This window comes from Lynx rufus, unplaced genomic scaffold, assembly GCF_022079265.1.
Source record: "Lynx rufus isolate CCGP_SWC_20201006 ecotype Redwood Valley unplaced genomic scaffold, mLynRuf1.p SCAF_13, whole genome shotgun sequence".
Lineage (NCBI taxonomy): Eukaryota > Metazoa > Chordata > Mammalia > Carnivora > Felidae > Lynx > Lynx rufus.
Genome location: NW_025814827.1, coordinates 910,358 through 927,772, shown reverse-complemented (window position 1 = coordinate 927,772; position 17,415 = coordinate 910,358). Strand labels below are relative to the sequence as shown.

At 35.6% G+C, this 17,415-nt stretch overlaps 1 protein-coding gene across 5 annotated transcripts in view; it reads left to right on the top strand.

The window, feature by feature from the left end:
• The window catches only part of SCAPER (S-phase cyclin A associated protein in the ER), a 508,319-nt gene that overhangs the window by 249,869 nt on the left and 241,035 nt on the right, over nucleotides 1-17,415 (top strand). For all 5 annotated transcript variants that reach the window (XM_047074743.1, XM_047074740.1, XM_047074744.1 and 2 more), the window contains one exon: nucleotides 9,664-9,729. In XM_047074743.1, the coding sequence (XP_046930699.1) occupies nucleotides 9,664-9,729 (66 nt within the window). The remainder of the gene's footprint in view (nucleotides 1-9,663; nucleotides 9,730-17,415) is intronic.

The window sequence follows — 17,415 nt, the reverse complement described above, 5'->3', positions numbered from 1 at the left end:
ATCAGTCCTAGCAATTTTTTAGTGGAATCTTTTGGGTTTTCTATACAGAAACATAGAGTATCATGTCATTTGCAAATAGTGAAATTTTTACTTCTTCCTTGCTGAAAAGCAAATGTTGTGTGTTGAAAGATAATTACTTTGACCCCCAAAGTTTTCCTTTCTGTTTCATGCTGGGGATCAAGCTGCCTAGGCTCAATGTATGTTAACAGAACATTTAGTTAAACAAGAATTTGAAAGAGAAATGTATCATTAGAAAATTTAAATACAGGTTTGATGCAATTTTATCAGTCCCTTTACCCTAGCATATAAAATATCTTTTTCTGGCAAAAGGACCCTCTTTCTCCCTCTTTACTCTTATTTTTGTTTTCCAAAACAGGACAGATGTTTTCTATTAGACTTTGGTTCTAAATACTTTGATTTGAATCCATCTATGTAATATAACTTTGAACAACTTCTCAGTGCCAGTTTCCTCATCTGTAAAATGGTTAACTCATAACTTTATTATGAGGATTACGTCAAGTTAACTCACATAAAGTGCTCATCACATATTAAATGGTGTATATAAATTTAGGAGGGGGGTGCGCCTGAGTGGCTCAGTTGGTTAAGCGTCCAACTCTTGATTTTGGCTCAGGTCATGATCTCATGGGTTCGTGAATTCGAGTCCTATGTTGGGCTCTGTCCTGACAGGGCAGAGCCTGCTTGGGATTCTCTCTGTCTCCTCTCTCTGCCCCTCCCTTGCATGCGCATCCTCTCTGTCTCTCTCTCTCTCTCTCTCTCTCTCTCTTTCCTCCCCCCTTTTTCCCCCTTCTAAAAAATAAATAAACATTTTTTTTAAATGTAGATGACACTGGGAATATTTTTAAAGTATGTAGCCAATATGAGAACGTCCCTAATTTTAAAGTAAGTGGTAACCTATAATTTGTCATTAACATAGTTCATAGCCTTGGAGAAAATTCCAGTTTAAGTTTATTTGAATGTTAGGTTTGTTGAACATTTAAAAATGAATCAGCATAAGTCATCACATTAATTGAATAAGGAGAAAAATCCTGATTCTCTCAATGGACTTAGTAAAAGCAATACATCCATTCAAGAGAAAAACTTCAGCAGAATAATATTATTGAGAGAAACTTCAGGATCTGATAAAGTATTGACCAAAACCTTAGAGAAGATATACTTAGTGATAAACTATTGAATGCATTCTCATTTAAGAGTAGACAAGGACACATCTGCCACTGCCCCTTTTTGTTTGATATTGTAGTGGAGATTGTATTGAAGTTAGTAAGTTTAGGCTGTGGGAAATCAGAAAGGGAGAAACAAAGTTGTTATCATTTATAGTTGTTATGACTGTGTACTCTTATTTGAGAAAAACTGATTTGGATAAAGAAAACAGAAGATTTGATCAATAAATGAAAATATAGAAAAAGAGGAAAGAGGTGATCTTCCTGAACAGAAATTTTAAAATAAAGCTGCTAGCACCAAAACAGAAAAGGTAAATTGGATGATGTCAAATTCAAAATGTGCTTGAAAAGATACCATCAAAGAAGTGACCAGACAACGTGCAGCATGAGAAAATATATTTGCAAATCATGTTCCTGTAAGAAACTTACAGCCAGTATATATGAAGACCTTTTCCAGCTCCATAATAAAAGGCAAATATCCCAGTAATAAACGGGCAAGGGATCTGAGTAGACATTTCTTGAACAAGATATACAAATGGCCAATATGATCACAAAAAGGCCCAAAATCAGTAGTCCTCAAGGAAATGCAAACAAGTTCATAATGAGATTCCACTTTCTACCAAGTAGGATGGCTATATTTAATTATTTAGTTAGTTAATTAAATTATTAAATTTGATAATTCTTTAATAATGAAATTAACAACAAATATGTGGATAAGTTAGAATCTTCATAGCTCAGTGGTAGGGATGTAAAATTGTCTACTTTGGAAAATACTTGCTTAGTTCCTAAAAAGTTAAACATAGAATTACTACTATGTGACATAGTAATTCCACTCACAGATCTATATGCAGGAGAATCCTAATTATATAGTAAAATAAAACTTGTATACAGGGGCACCTGGGTGGCTCAGTCAGTTAAGCGTCTGACTTTGGCTCAGATCATGATCTCACGTTCGTGAGTTCAAGCCCTGCGTCAGGCTCTGTGCTGACAGCTCAGAGCCTGGAGCCTGCTTTGGATTCTGTGTCTCCCTCTCTCTCTGTCTCTCTCTCTCTCTCTCTCAAAAATAAATATTAAAAAAATTTAAAAACTTGTAAACATATGTTACAGCATTATTGAAAACAGCCAAAAGGTGGAAATAACCCAATATTCGTCATCTGTTGAATGGTTAAGTAAAATATGTATACTCATACAATGAAATAGTATTTAGAAATAAAAAGAAATGAAGTAGTGATATATGCTACAATATGGATGAACTTTGAAAAGCATGCTAAGTGAAAGAAGCGAGTCTAAAAAGGCCATGTATCCTATGAAATATCAGCACTTACATGAAATATCCAGGATAGGAAAATTTATTTTTATTTCTTTTAATTTTTTTAATGTTTTTATATATTTTTGAGAGAGAGAGAGTGTGTGTGAATGAGTGGAGGAGGGGCAGAGAGAAAGGGAGACACAGAATCTGAAGTGGGCTCGAACTCATGACCCGTGAGATCATGACCTGAGCTGAAGTTGGAAGCTTAACCGACTGAACCACCAGGCGCCCCCAGGATAGGAAAATTTGTAGACACAGAATGATTAGTGGTGCTTAGGGATGGGAGCAGGAGGGGTAAAATGGGGATTGATTGCTAAAAGTTATTGTGTTTTATTCAATGAGTATAAAAATGTTCTAAAGTTAGATTGTGATGATGCATGCACAACCTTGTGAATATAATAACATTGAATTATACATTTAGATGGTATTTGAATTATATCTCGATAAAGTTAGTTTAAAAAATAAAATAGCAGAAATAATGCTACGTAAATGTACTGATAAAAAACAAAGACTTGAATTTAGAATTCTTGAATTATGTGAGTGAAAATGGCTTCGTAGGGAACTGCAGTAGTAGTCTATAACCCTATGAAAACAATGGATTAACTGGCAAAAACTGTCAGATTCAACTTTTGTACTGCTGGAAATTAATCAAAAACTTACTGCTACCAGGGGAAAACACAATGCAAAACAATCAACTGAACGTTTTTAAGAGAGTTTAGTGGCATTTTAATTTACCCTAATTACATCTTCCACTCCCTAGCTCAGCAGCAGCTTTGAAGACAACCACCTACATCCCTGATACAGGTACCTAGTACTACAGGGAGCAGATAAGACTTTATATTCGTGATGTGTAGTTGTTTATTTTGATCTGTTTGATGATTTTCTGAAGGAGTGGTTCCACAGGTTGCCTTTCTTTAACGTAACTCAGAAATCTCCCAGAGCTGCAGAGGCTACCTGGGGGCAGTTGTCAAAAAAAAAAAAAAAAACACTTAAAGGCAGATGTATTAGACAGTGCAGTCTGGGGCAAGGAAAAACACTCAGGACAAACAATAATCAAGAAGCTTGGGAGTGAGGTGCCTTGAGGAGGGGAGGGGAGGATTGAAATGCTTTCAGTAATAAGGGCTTTGAGGCGCTCCCACATACTGTGAAAAATCTAGAGGGCCAAATGCATGCCCAGAGCTGGATGGATACATGTTCAGAAAAGACCTGAGAATTTCCTAAGGTCTTATCTCTGGCTGACCTCCAGGCTTATATGCATGAAGAGTTGTAAACTGCCAGAGTTTTGTCATTTTGTCTCAACCGCACACACAGCACATCAGCAAATATGATATTAGGACTTTTGTTGTTGTTGTTGTCATTCCTGGTATTTAAGGAAAGCACTTGCATCACTAGTTGATCACGAAACTAACTGAACAGAGACTTTAGTGGCCATAGTGACAAAGAATACAAACTTTAGATGATTAATTCAGAAAAGTGGGAGGGAGGTAAAAGTGGGTAATGGGCATTGAGGAGGGCACCTGTTGGACTGAGCACTGGGTGTTGACAATTTGACAATTAAATTTCATATTAAAAAAAAGTTACCAAATAAATAAAACTACATCAAGCAGCAAAAACACACCCTGTCAGAGGAGGAGAATTTGATTTTCAGCATTGCCACATTATAATATTCAAAATGTCTAGTTTTTGACAAAAAGTTACAAGGTGTGCAAACAAAAAGGAAGTTGGCCTATACACAGGAAAAAAAAATTAATAGAAAATGTCCCAGGAGAAACCCACACATTGGCCTTAATACACAAAAGCTTTAAATTAAAACGTTAAAGTATACTTGGGATGCCTGGGTGGTTCAGTTTGTTGACTGTCCGACTTTGGCTCAGGTCATGATCTCATGGTGTGCGAATTCCAGCCTGCATCGGGCTCTATGCTGACAGCTCAGAGCCTGGAGCCTGCTTGGGATTCTATGTCTCCCTCTATCTCTGCCCCTCTCCCCCTCTCTCTTTCTCTCTCTCTCTCTCTCTCTCTCTGTCTCTCTCTGTCTCTCTCTCTCTTTCTCTCTCTAAATCATAAATAAACATTAAAAAAAATTTTAAGTTAAAATATACTCAGGGAACTAAAGGTTCCATGAGAATGATATCTAACCAACTGGGGAATAGTAATAATGATATATTAAAATTATATTTATATTTTATTTAATATATAATTTAAATTATAAAAAGGATGAATAGAAATTTTGTAGCTGAAAAATACAGTGACCAAAATGAAAAATTCACTTGAAGAATTCAACAGCTAATTTGGGCAAGTAGAAATAAGAATCCGTGAACTTGAAGATAGAGCATCTGAGATTATCTCTATGGGGGAAAGAATGAAAAAAATGAATAGAGTTTCAAAAACCTGTGGGACCAATACATGTTGAAGGGGAGTCCCAGAAGGAGAGTAGAGAGAGAAAAAAAATAGAGAGTAGAGAGAAAGAATATTTGAGGAAATAATGGGTGGAAAATTCCCAAATTTAATGTAAGATATGAATCTGCACATCTCAGACACACAACAAACTTTAAGTAGAGGAAACTCAGCAATCCAAACTGTTACACATTATGATCAAAATGTTGTAAGGCAAAGACAAAAAAATCTTGAAAGCAGCAAAAGTGAATCAGCTCTTCATATATGAAACATTCTCAATATAATTAACAGCTTATTTCTAATCAGAACCTATACAGGCTAAAAGGTAGTAGGATGACATATTCAGTTCCCTTGTAGAAAAAAATCAAAAACAAATTGTCAACCAAAAATTGTATGTCTGGCAAAACTTCAAAAATGAAAGAGAAATTAATATATTTCGTGATAAATAAAAATAAAAAATAAGTATTTTTTCTATTTGATTTAAAAGACATTTGCCAAAAACAATAATTATCAAACTTACATTGATGAACACATAATATATAAGGATGTAATTTGTAATAATAGCATAAAGGAAGTACAGAGCTATATAGGAACAATATGTTTATATACTGCTGAAAGTAAGTTGGTATTAATTGCAACTAGATTGTTATGAACTGTTAATTATAATTCCCAGGACAACTGCTAAGAAGTTAATTCTGTGTGTGTATGTATGTATGTATATATAGAATCATACTAGAAGAAATGAGAAGAGAATGAAAATGGCACTCTGGAAAATTTCTAACACAAAACAAAGCAGTAGTAAGGTAGAATTGAGAGGGACAAAGATATATGGGAAATAGCAAAATGGCAAAAGCAAATCAGTCCTCATTTATTACGTTAAATGTAAGTACAGTAAATATTCCAGTGAAAGACACAGGTTGGCACAATGGATTTTTAGAAATGATCCAACTGTATGTTTTTTTCGTGACTTACTTTGAATATAAGGACCCAAGTGGTTTAATATGAAAGGATGGAAAGATATTTTATGCAAAGTTTACCTCTACAAAATAATATAGCTGAAGTAGCTATGTTAATATCACACAACAAAGACTTTAAGACAAAAATTATAGGGGCGCCTGGGTGGCTCAGTCGGTTAAGCGGCCGACTTCAGCTCAGGTCATGATCTCGCGGTTAGTGAGTTCAAGCCCCGCATCAGGCTCTGTGCTGACAGCTCAGAGCCTGGAGCCTGTTTCGGATTCTGTGTCTCCCTCTCTCTGACCCTCCCCTGTTCATGCTCTGTCTCTCTCTGTCTTAAAAATAAATAAACGTTAAAAAAAATTTTTTTAAAAAGACAAAAATTATACAGTAGACAAGAAAGACATTATATAATGGTGAAAGAGTGAATCTATTAAAACATGTATGCACCTATCAGAGCCCCAAAATATATGAAGAAAAAACTGACAGAATGGGGGGAGACATAGATAATTCAACAGTAGTAGTTAGAGGCTTCAATATCCCACTTTAAAAAATGAACAGGATGGCTAAACTGAAGATCAACAAGGAAATAATAAAGGTTAATAACTTATTACAAGCCAACTAAACCCAATAGATGTATAGAGAACATTCCACCAAAAACAGCAGAATGTATACTTTGCTCAAATGATATGGAATATTCTCCAGCATAGACCATATATTCGACCACAAAAGTTTTCATAAATTTGTAAACATTGAAATCATAATGGCATTTTTGACCACAAGGAACAGGTTTGAAATCAGTAACAAAAGGAAATTATACAAGACACTCTTTAAGTACTAAAGCAACTGGAACTCTCATACTTTTCTGATAGAATTACACATTGGAATGATCCCTCCTGTAAATATTTTGGTAAATATGCTTATCATGTAAACCAGTAATCCCATTTTTAGGTATTTATCCAAGAGAAGTTAGGACATTTGCCTATGTAACAACTTGTCCTCAAATGTTCATAGTAGCTTTATTCATAAATAGCCCCAATCTAGAAAGAAGTGAAATACCTAAGTAGAGATAGATAAATCGTGATGTCCACCCAATGGTACACTACAAACAGTAAAATCCATTAATTAATAATACATTCAGCACTATGAAAGAATCTCAAGAGATTTATGTTAAATGAATTTATGTGTGTATGGGTGTGGTAATTTGATATTCAGAAAGCCATAGTGGTAAAAAGCAGATGAACAGTTGCTAGTAGCAAAGGAGGAGTGACTCCAAAGAGACATGAAAACATTTTGTGGGGTGGTGGAAATGTTTTATATCATGATTGTGTTTTCAGTTATATTGGTAGACACAGCTGTGAAACTCATTTATACACTTTAACTTGTTTTATTGTATGTAAATTATATCTTAAAATAAGAGTAACCCACAAAATATAAAAATAAGTAAAGACAAGAAAAAACCCACTTTGGAATCAAGGGCTTGGGGGGTGGAGACAACATTATTTGAAGTAAGAGTTTTTTAAGAGTAAATCAAAATGGAAATTAGAGATTATTTGAAATTTGTGACAATGAGAGCACAAAACTTATGGGATGTGGCCCAAACTATTACAAATGAAATATTAGCCTTAAGTGATTTTATTATTTAAAGTAAAAATGGCCTAAACAATCAAGGAGCTAGACCCATATTCACATCAACCCCCATACAAAATAGGATATAAAAATACTTTTTGTTAGCCTGTGAAAAGGCTAACAAAAAATAAAATGGAGTAAACAAGCCACATTATGAATAAGAAAGAGTATGACTAAGATGACATCATTAAAAATGAGGGAATGCAGTATACAGCACTACGCTAACAAAATTTAAAATCTTTTTTTCTTTTTAAGAGAGATAGAGCAAGCGAGTGAGTGAGCATGTGCCCAAGCAGGGGAGGGACAGAGGGAGAGAGAGAATCCCAGGCAGACTCCATGCCCAGCGTGGAGCCCCACATGGGCTCAGTCTCAGGCCTGTGAGATTATGACATGAGCCGAAATCCAGAGTCAGATGCTTAACAGACTGAACCACCCAGGTACCCCGAAATTTAAAATCTTAATAAAGTAGGTCATTTCTACAAAATAAGTCATCAGAATTTAATTGTAATAGAGTACCTGAAAGGGTTTGTTTTCTGCCTTACCTCTCACTATCCCCACATTTTAATATTTTGCTCCAGCAGAATGGATCTGTACACTTCCTAAGCATAGCCAGTGTTTTCCCATGTGTTGAGTATTGCTTACTCACTTTTCTCTATTGTTACTGCCATTTCCTCTTTTTTGTGTGTATTTGGATGCTACCTATTTTTCAAGCAAGTACACATTCCATTTCCTTCAGGACACTTACTTTAGCATGTTAGCTAGAAATAAGCACTTGTGGCAATAGTCATCTGTCACTTACTCTGCCTTGTAGACTTGGGTATCTTTTTATACTCTTATGTCTTCCTCTCCCTTACAGAGAATAAATTCTGTGACTATTCCCCCTATGTAGACACATCATTCCTGCTACATATATACCTCTCAGTTTATACAGAGTAGGAACTCTGGAAATAAATACTTACCTGATTGCTAAAAAGTGAATCAAGAGAGGATTCAAATTAGGAAAAAGTGGTTAGCTACTATTTCAGGTAAAATTAAGATTTTTGAGGGGTGCCTGGGTGGCTCAGTTGGTTAAGCATCCGACTTCAACTCAGGTCATGTTCTTACTGCTTGTGGGTTCAGAGCCTGGAGCCTGCTTCGGATTCTGTGTCTCCCTCTCTCTCTGCCCCTCCCCTGCTTTCTCTCTCTCTCTCTCTCTCTCTCTCTCTCTCTCTCTGTCTCTCAAAAATAATTACTTGCCACTGTAAAGTGGTTATTTTCCTGTTTTGATATTCCTTAATATTGTGGCTGATAGCAATGAGCATGTGGAGGTTGCAACAGCACATAATTTAATGTTGAACTCTAATTTAGTTATTCTTTTGTTCCCATGTATAACCTGTGCTAATTTGCTTTTTCCTTATTAGGGGTGTTGTAATTTGCATCTTTCATGTTTTTTTTATGAAGTATTGCTTATTTTTTCGTTGTGATCTGGATTGATCTACATCATGAATAATTCTTTCATAGGTCACTAGACTAATTCTTTGAGACTAGGACTCTTTGGGTGAGCAGTTAAAATTTAAGTTAGTATTTTCCTTTTTTTCTTCCAAAAAGAGAAATTGACAAATTAAGTCAATATTAATGGATTGCTATAGTGACACCTTTGTTAGATTAACTGTTGATGGCTATCCCTATTGGTTCAGGCAAGCTAGAGCCTAGTTAGACAGTGGCAGAAAAGCATTATCTCAGATTTTTCCAAGCTTTTGGTATTTAAGAAATATAAATAACAAAACAAAACAAATCTTTGTCTCGTCCAGTAACTTTCACTGCCTTTCAAATTATTTCTAAAGTTAAATATTCTTGTATTCAGCTTTGCATTATATATCTCTTAAGGTATATAGATATTTAGCCATTTCAACTATCTTGTAGAAACCTAATATGGTTTTAAATTTAATTATCATGAGTTTAACATTTCTGAAAAATAAGCACCATTCTGTACCATATCTGTAAACTTAGAAATGTTTTTATGAATCTCCTCTTTATCCTATGAGGAAATAATTTTTAGTCTTTTTTGATAACATTTATAGTATTTTAAAGAAATATTCTCAGAAATCAAAGTGTTAAACTAATGTTCCTAATACTGGGAGAGGAGAAACATAGGGTTTTAGATCATCATAAAAATTAGCAGCAAATTAACTGACAGTGATAAAACTTTTTTCTCTTCAGGGCCAAGGAATATGAGAGTTTAATGGAAACAAAAAACTCTGGATCTGACTCACCTTATAAAGCAAAGTGAGTATTTTACCCTATATTTTATTTCTCTATCTCACTGGTGTCTGCCTATACAAAAGTTTATCTGAACTTGTATTCCTGTGATCCTGGGCTTTGGTATTGGTTGCCTAGAGCTTCATTCTTCTAACACAGTGGTCTCCAGCCAGGGATGATTTTGTCAGGGGATATTTGTGCCTGGGGATATGTAAACACATTTTGGTTATCACAGCTTGGAGAAATGGTGCTACTCCCATCAAGTGTACAGAGACGCAGGGATGCTGTTAAACACTCTGCGGTGAGCAAAGAATTATCTCATCCAAAACATCAGTAGCGCCTAAGTAGAGAAATGCTGTTCTAGCAGAACAGGTTCTGGCAGTGCTGTTCTGGTTCTTGCTCTGAGGAGGCCTTGTTCAGGATTGTTGCCAGGGCCACTTGACAGATGAGGAGGATTTGACTCCACCACTGAGTATACATGTAACTACACAGGAGCTAAGTAAACAAAACCATCATCATTTTGCTTCTCTCAAATATGTTACCAGTAGAGGTGTGGTGAGGAAGATACTCAAAAACGCTGCTGATGGGAGTGCAAATTAGTGCAGTCTTAGTGAAAGGCAATGTGAATCCAGAGCTTAGAACATACACTGCTGCTTGGTGAAATAATGCAAAATGTGCCCAAATATTTATATATAAAAATAACTATTTTACTGTTATTTTTCATAGTGAAAAAGTCAAGAAATAACTGCCACAAATTGAGGAATATCTATAACCAGTTGTTGGTGTAGATATGCTATAGCATTTTAATGTAGCAGTTATTTACATTTAAAACAGAAATATTGTTGCCTTCTGAAATGAGCTACCCACTGGGGCACCTGCATGGCTCAGTCAGTTAAGCGTCTAACTCTTGATTTCAGCTCATGTCTTGATCTCAGGGTCATGAGTTTAAGCTCTGTGTTGGGCTCTGTGCTGGACATGAAGCCTACCTAAAAAAATAGAAAAAGAAATGAGATGCCCTTAAGATAATTACTTTTTTCACTTATTGTTTTGAAACAATTAGTCATTGCCATCCTAAAAGAAAAAAATGTGTAAAATATTAAAGAAGTTAACAAAATTATCAAGATTATGATACTGTATATCTGGAAAACCCAAGAAAATCAAGTGAAAAACTAGTAGAAATAAGAGAATAAATTCAGTAAGGTGGCTGATTACCAAATTAATGTGATAATATTTAGCTTTTCTGGGCCTTTGCCTCATTCCAGGCTCCTTACTTGTGTTCCCTCGTTTATTCCTCACAACAACTCAATGAGTTTCATTAGGGAAGCTAAGCCTTAGACAGGGTAAGTAACTTGCTTTAAGATTATGCAACAACATAGCCAAGCTACAAAATTAATACTTTCCTTTCTGATGATCAGTTAGAAAACATCAATATCATTTACAATAGCAATAAAAAATAAACTAAGAATAAACTTGACAAGAAATATGAAGGCTCTATAAAAATTAAAAACTTTAAAATCCTAACAAAGGGTATAAAAGAAGACTTGTATAAATGGAAAAACAAATTACACTCTTGGATAGAAGACATGGTATAGTAAAATGTCAATAAAATAACAACCATTTTAAAAAAGAATCATTTTAAAGAACATACAGAAAAATAAATGAAAATTTCTAGAAAAATAATTTTAAGGGATAGTGAGGTAGGACTGCACTTACAGATATCAAAGTATTTGTTAAAATATTTTTGCACTGGGGCATTAATAAAAATTCAAATTGATGGAAGAGAGTTTTAAAAACAGTCTAGAAATAGATTAAAATATTTGAGCAAATTTAATATATGATGGTGAGATAATGTTTTCAAAGATAGCCACAACTCGAGCCATTCCTGGGGGCATGCCCCTGTGCAATCTAATATAACTTTGCCACTATTACATCAAGTGGTGGACTCTATTTCCTTTCCTCTTGAATTTATTCTGGACTTTTGACTTGTTTTTGACCTGCAGACGACTACAGAAGCACTATGTGATTTCCAGGACTTGGCCTCGGAAGTCTTGAGGCATCTCTTTCAACCTCACTTTCTTGCTCCCCTATGATTGCCATGTAGGGAAGCCTGGGTCAGCCCCCCGCCCTCCCACCTTGAGGATGAGAGATCACTTGGTCATGGTGATAATCCTTTTAATATGTAGTTGAATTCATTTTGCTTGTTCTCTTGAGGATTTTTGAATCAGTGTTCATAGGAGATTTTAAAATTTATCAAGCCTCTGCTTGTGTTACATTTGCTTATATCCCATTGACCAAAGCAAGTCATCTCACCAAGTCCAGGGTCATTGTAGGAGGAGAGTGTACAAGTCATGGATAGCAGGGTGTAATTCAGGAGGGCCTTTAATGTAAACAGTCTATTTCAGAACTTTCTCTGGATTCTCCTCTTACTTGACTGGCCACTCTTTTTCAGTATCTTTTGCTCGGTTCTTACTTGTCTCCTTGACCTCCAACATTAGCATGCCTATGTCTTGAGCATTCAAACACAGAATTATTCCCTTGGTAATCTTACTCAGTTTTATGACTGTAAACGTTTAGTCACTGATGGATTTTAAATTTAGGACTCCAACCCAGCCCTCTCCCCAGAACTCCAGGCTCATATATCCAACTTCCTATTTAGTATTTCCACTTGGATGTCTGTTTGTTCAGTTGGACCCCTCAAGTGAACGTGTACAAAATTAAACTCTTGAAATTTGCTCCCAAACTTTACTCATATTTTTTGCTCGTTTTAGGAAATGGCAAGTCCATCCTTTAAGTTGAGACTAAAATCTTTAGAGTCATCCTCTTTCTCCTCACACTTCATTTTCAGTCCATCAACAAATTCTGTTGGCTCTGTCTTTAAAATATATTCAGAATCTGACCACTTTTCATTACCTCCATAGTAACTACTCTGATTTAACCTACCATTATCTCTCATCTGGATTAATTTAATAGCCTCCTAATTAGTCTTCTGCTTCTGCTTTTCCTTACTACAGTCTGTTGACTACTGGGCAGCCAGGACATTTGTTTAAATTATAAGCCTAGAAAAAATAGCAGTAGCAATAGAAGCATAATTTTTCAGTATCTCCAGATCTTCACATAGAAACCAGGCAAGTAGTTAAGAAAACAAAAAACCCATGGCAGTGTTTAACAACAAACCACCTTACCAGATATCTCCATGAAATCCAAAAAACAAGTAAATCCAAACAGCCTTAGGTACTGCATGTTATTGACATCAGTGTGAAAGAAAGCAAAAAGAAGCAACTGGAATAGCAGATGTAAGGAAAGAAGAAGAACCCCAAAATAACTAAGGTTTTCACTGCAAAGTACAGGGAACCAATTTGAAAAAAATCACTTGAACCTCATTTTCAAGTAAGTTCCTCTGGGAGGGCTCATGTGAACAATGTTGCCTTGCTCTTGCATATCAGTAATTTTATGCCTTCAAAAATTAGTTTTGCCAATGGCAAAATTATTGACCCACATTTTTTTTCTTGAGGATCTTCAATCTTAAAAAATGAACTTTATCTAATCAAAATTGTTAGACTTCAACATAATGACTGTGGTGAACCTGATATAGTTTCTTATAGAACTAAGACTGATGGCCAGAAGAAGAATATTACATAGTAACTGTATCTCATAATTTTATAACATAACTAAGAAAAATATCAGTGAATATGAGGAGAACGTTTGCTAATAAATTAAATGTTCTCTAATTATATTGGTAATGATACCAGTAATGTTATTCTGAGTCTGTTCTGCATATAATATGCGATAAAGTAAAAGATATTATGCAAACTAAAATTCTCTCATCCCCTGTGTTCCTGAGAAGTTGAGTCCTGAGTTTACAAGAAAGGAGAAAGGAGATAAATGTAATATAGAAGAGATGAGGTAAAACCCCTGTAGGACTGAATTTGAATTAAATGAATTTATGAGGTATTTTATCTTTCAGAAAGTGTTATGTGTATTTGTGTGTATACATATTTGTATATGTATGTGCATATGTATACATGTATATATATGAATGTATGTGTATATGCACACATTTATTTCCTAGCTCTGCCCATTAAAGAGACCTAGAAACAATGACCAACATAGTGGCAGTGAGCTCACTGATTTGGAACTTGAAATATCATTTCTCATGAAAAGAAGTGAGAACTTCTTAGAAAAATGCCTAATTCTAGATCTAAATGCCCTGTCATACTAGATGGCAAGGAGGCTATCAAAAACTTCTAGCATTTTGTCAAAGGACTCAGTAGCCAACTTAAGAATTTTGTACTGGACAAAGAAGATCATTTGACCTTCCAAAAGGATAATTATTATAACTGATTTAATTTGGTAACCAAATAGTAGATGAAGTGTCTTCTTATTAAAATATTCTAGCCAATAAGTGAAAATGACTCTTTCTCTCTTCCTCTGGTTACCCCTCCCTTTCCAGAAAAATTTAGTCCTGAAGTCATTAGATGAGAGAATACCAAGCAGCCATCTGCAGTGTTGAGATGGCTGGAGACAACAGTGGCACAGTGGGGGATGTAAGAGCCTGAGGAGGCTGAGGTGGACATTTGTGCAGGGGCATGAGGAGTGGCCATATGTGGAAGCTCAGAGCCCCAGCAGAATGAAGGGAGCTTCCATGTGAGGTGGGGCATCATGGCCTGGCGTGGTGAGTCAGAGCAGAATGAGGAGGGCATCTCTGTGGAAGAGCATCCTGGCATAGTCTGTTAGAGCCCACGTGAAGAGGGAAGCCTGACAAAGGCTGTTGAAACCCAAGCAAGGGTGAGAGAGCACAAAAACCCAGAGTGGGGATTCAGAGCCCAAGCTGGGACATAATAGCATACATATAGAAACAAAGATGGGTGATATGTTACATGTAGGGGAATTGGTCAAATAAATAAATAAATATATTAAGGATGATGAAAGGCAGATTACTCACTACTGGAGAAGAGTTAAAAATATATCCAGGGGGCGCCTGGGTGGCGCAGTCGGTTAAGCGTCCGACTTCAGCCAGGTCACGATCTCGCGGTCTGTGAGTTCGAGCCCCGCGTCAGGCTCTGGGCTGATGGCTCAGAGCCTGGAGCCTGTTTCCGATTCTGTGTCTCCCTCTCTCTCTGCCCCTCCCCCGTTCATGCTCTGTCTCTCTCTGTCCCAAAAATAAATAAACGTTGAAAAAAAAAATTTTTTAAAATAAAAAAAATATATCCAGGAAGAATAGAAAGACCATGTAGTGAATTGGAATTATAGGTATCAGTTTTAATTTGTATTTTCCAATATGTAGAAATAGAAATATAGATGTAACTGTGTTGATTTATTCATATATATATATATAATATGATAATATGTATATGACATATATAATATATGTAATAGTAATATATAATAATATAATATATTATATATATGTATGTATTTATATATATATATATTTATTTATTTATTTATTTATTATATACACATTTCCTAGCTCTTTCCACTGAGAGTCAGGGCCTTGAAACAGCAACACCCCAATAGCATTGAGCACATCAAGTATACTCATGTAATGTGAAAGCAAGGTGGTTTCTCAAAAGGGGAAGTGGGTTCTTTTTTCTACAAGAAGGGATGCTGGCGGGCAAAAATGAAAGATACCCAATATAAGAGGTAACATGTACACTGATTTTTGTCATCTGATCTAGGTATTTCTTAAGATTTTACATTTAAAAATATAGGCTTCACCATATTATTTAAAAATATAGGCTTCACCATATTATTTAAAAACAGAAGGGGAACCAATAGCCCTAAAACTGTTAAGGTGTTTATGTCTTCTTGTCCATCACACTAACGAGCAATATTTCTTCCTAAAGTGGACCCAGTCTCCTTTCTTACATTTTTACAAATCATCCCAGTGATCTAATGAACCCTCCCCAAAACTTTACTGTGACAAAAGTTAGGGCTTCTTACAGAAATACATTTACATTTCACATTTACCGGTGACATATATGAACTTAGAGTTGTTGTGGGAATTTAAGTTTTGAGAAGAAAGTACTTGACCTTACAAAATTCCTCACAAAGCCCTTTATCAGACAGATAATTCTCATGTTCTAGGCTGGGAGGTACAGCGCCTCTACTTTTTCTTCCCATGCTAGAAGAATTTTCTGCCAGAAGTAACTCAAATAACATTTTCTGTGTTAAAAACTGGATCCTCTAAACAGCTTCTGTTCTTCCCCTGTAGGGAAAATATAACTTTCAGGGCCTGAGTCCCGACAGTCTATAATTATTCATAGTATGAATCAAAATCTGATGCTTTTTTTTGAAAGGGGCTATATTATTTGTGGTACTTCTGTGGAGGCAGGGAATAAAACAGAGGTTTATCTCATGTTACCAAAGCATCCCCTTGATTTGGCATTCTTCCTTGAAGGGTAGGTTCATATGAGTCCCAGATTTGATTTACCTCAGGGTGAAATACAAGCCTCTTGTATTCTGTGAATTAAAATGGTCCTTGTGCCTCCCTAAGTACCCCTGATTTTCAGTGGAATGTGAGCATTCTTGGTAAGAATACTGCTAGATTCATATGCATCCATGGCTATGGCTGGATATTTAGTTACATGGTGTGCAGGCTTTATTCAGCCAAAAGCTGAAGTGGCTACTTATCTGTCACACAATAAACTTCATTGCCAATATTCCTCAACATGATAAGGTCAGTAACTTTAATCGGATGGGACTCCAGCCCATATTCGATTAAAAGGGAAAAGAAGTATGTTGTTCTTATTCTGTGTCTGTGTTTTTTATATTCCCTTTTTCCTTGTGTTAGATTGAGACCTTCTGTCAATGAATAGTAATAATAGTTGATCATTTATTGAATGTCTCCTTTACTCCTGAATATATATATATATATATATATATATATATATATATACATATATATATATATTACACATATAAAATCTCCACTTTTAAGGTGAAGAAATTGAGATTCAGAGTAGTTAAGTAATTGTCCCAGAGTTTATATATGTGGTATGTACTGGAGCCAGAATTCAAGCAAAGGTATGTCTGATATTAGAGTTTATATTCATTCTTTTGACTTATCAAAGTAAACTTCGTATGGATAGCTTAGATTTATTTATTTTTATTAATTTATTTTTATTTATTTTTTGGCAACGTATATATATATAAATTTATTGTCAAATTGGTTTCCATACAACACCCAGTGCTCATCCCAACAGGTGCCCTCCTCAATACCCATCACCCACTTTCCCTTTCCCCCACACCCCAAAACCCTCAGTTTGTTCTCTGTATTTAAGAATCTCTTATGATTTGCCTCCTTCCCTCTCTGTAACTCCCCCCACCCCCGCCCCGGTCTTCTGTTAAGTTTCTCAGGATCCACATAAGAGTGAAAACATATGGTATCTGTCTTTCTCTGCCTGACTTACTTCACTTAGCATAATACTCTCCCGTTCCATCCATGTTGCTACAAATGGCCATATTTCATTCTTTCTCATTGCCAAGTAGTATTCCATCGTATATATAAACCACATCTTCTTTATCCATTTTTCAGTTGATGGACATTTAGGCTTTTTCCATACTTTGGCTATTGTTGAAAGTGCTGCTATAAACATTGGGGTGCAAGTGCCCTTATGAATCAGCATTCCTGTATCTCTTAGGTAAATTCCTAGCGGTGCTATTGCTGGGTCATAGGGTAGATCTATTTTTAATTTTTTGAAGAAGCTCTAC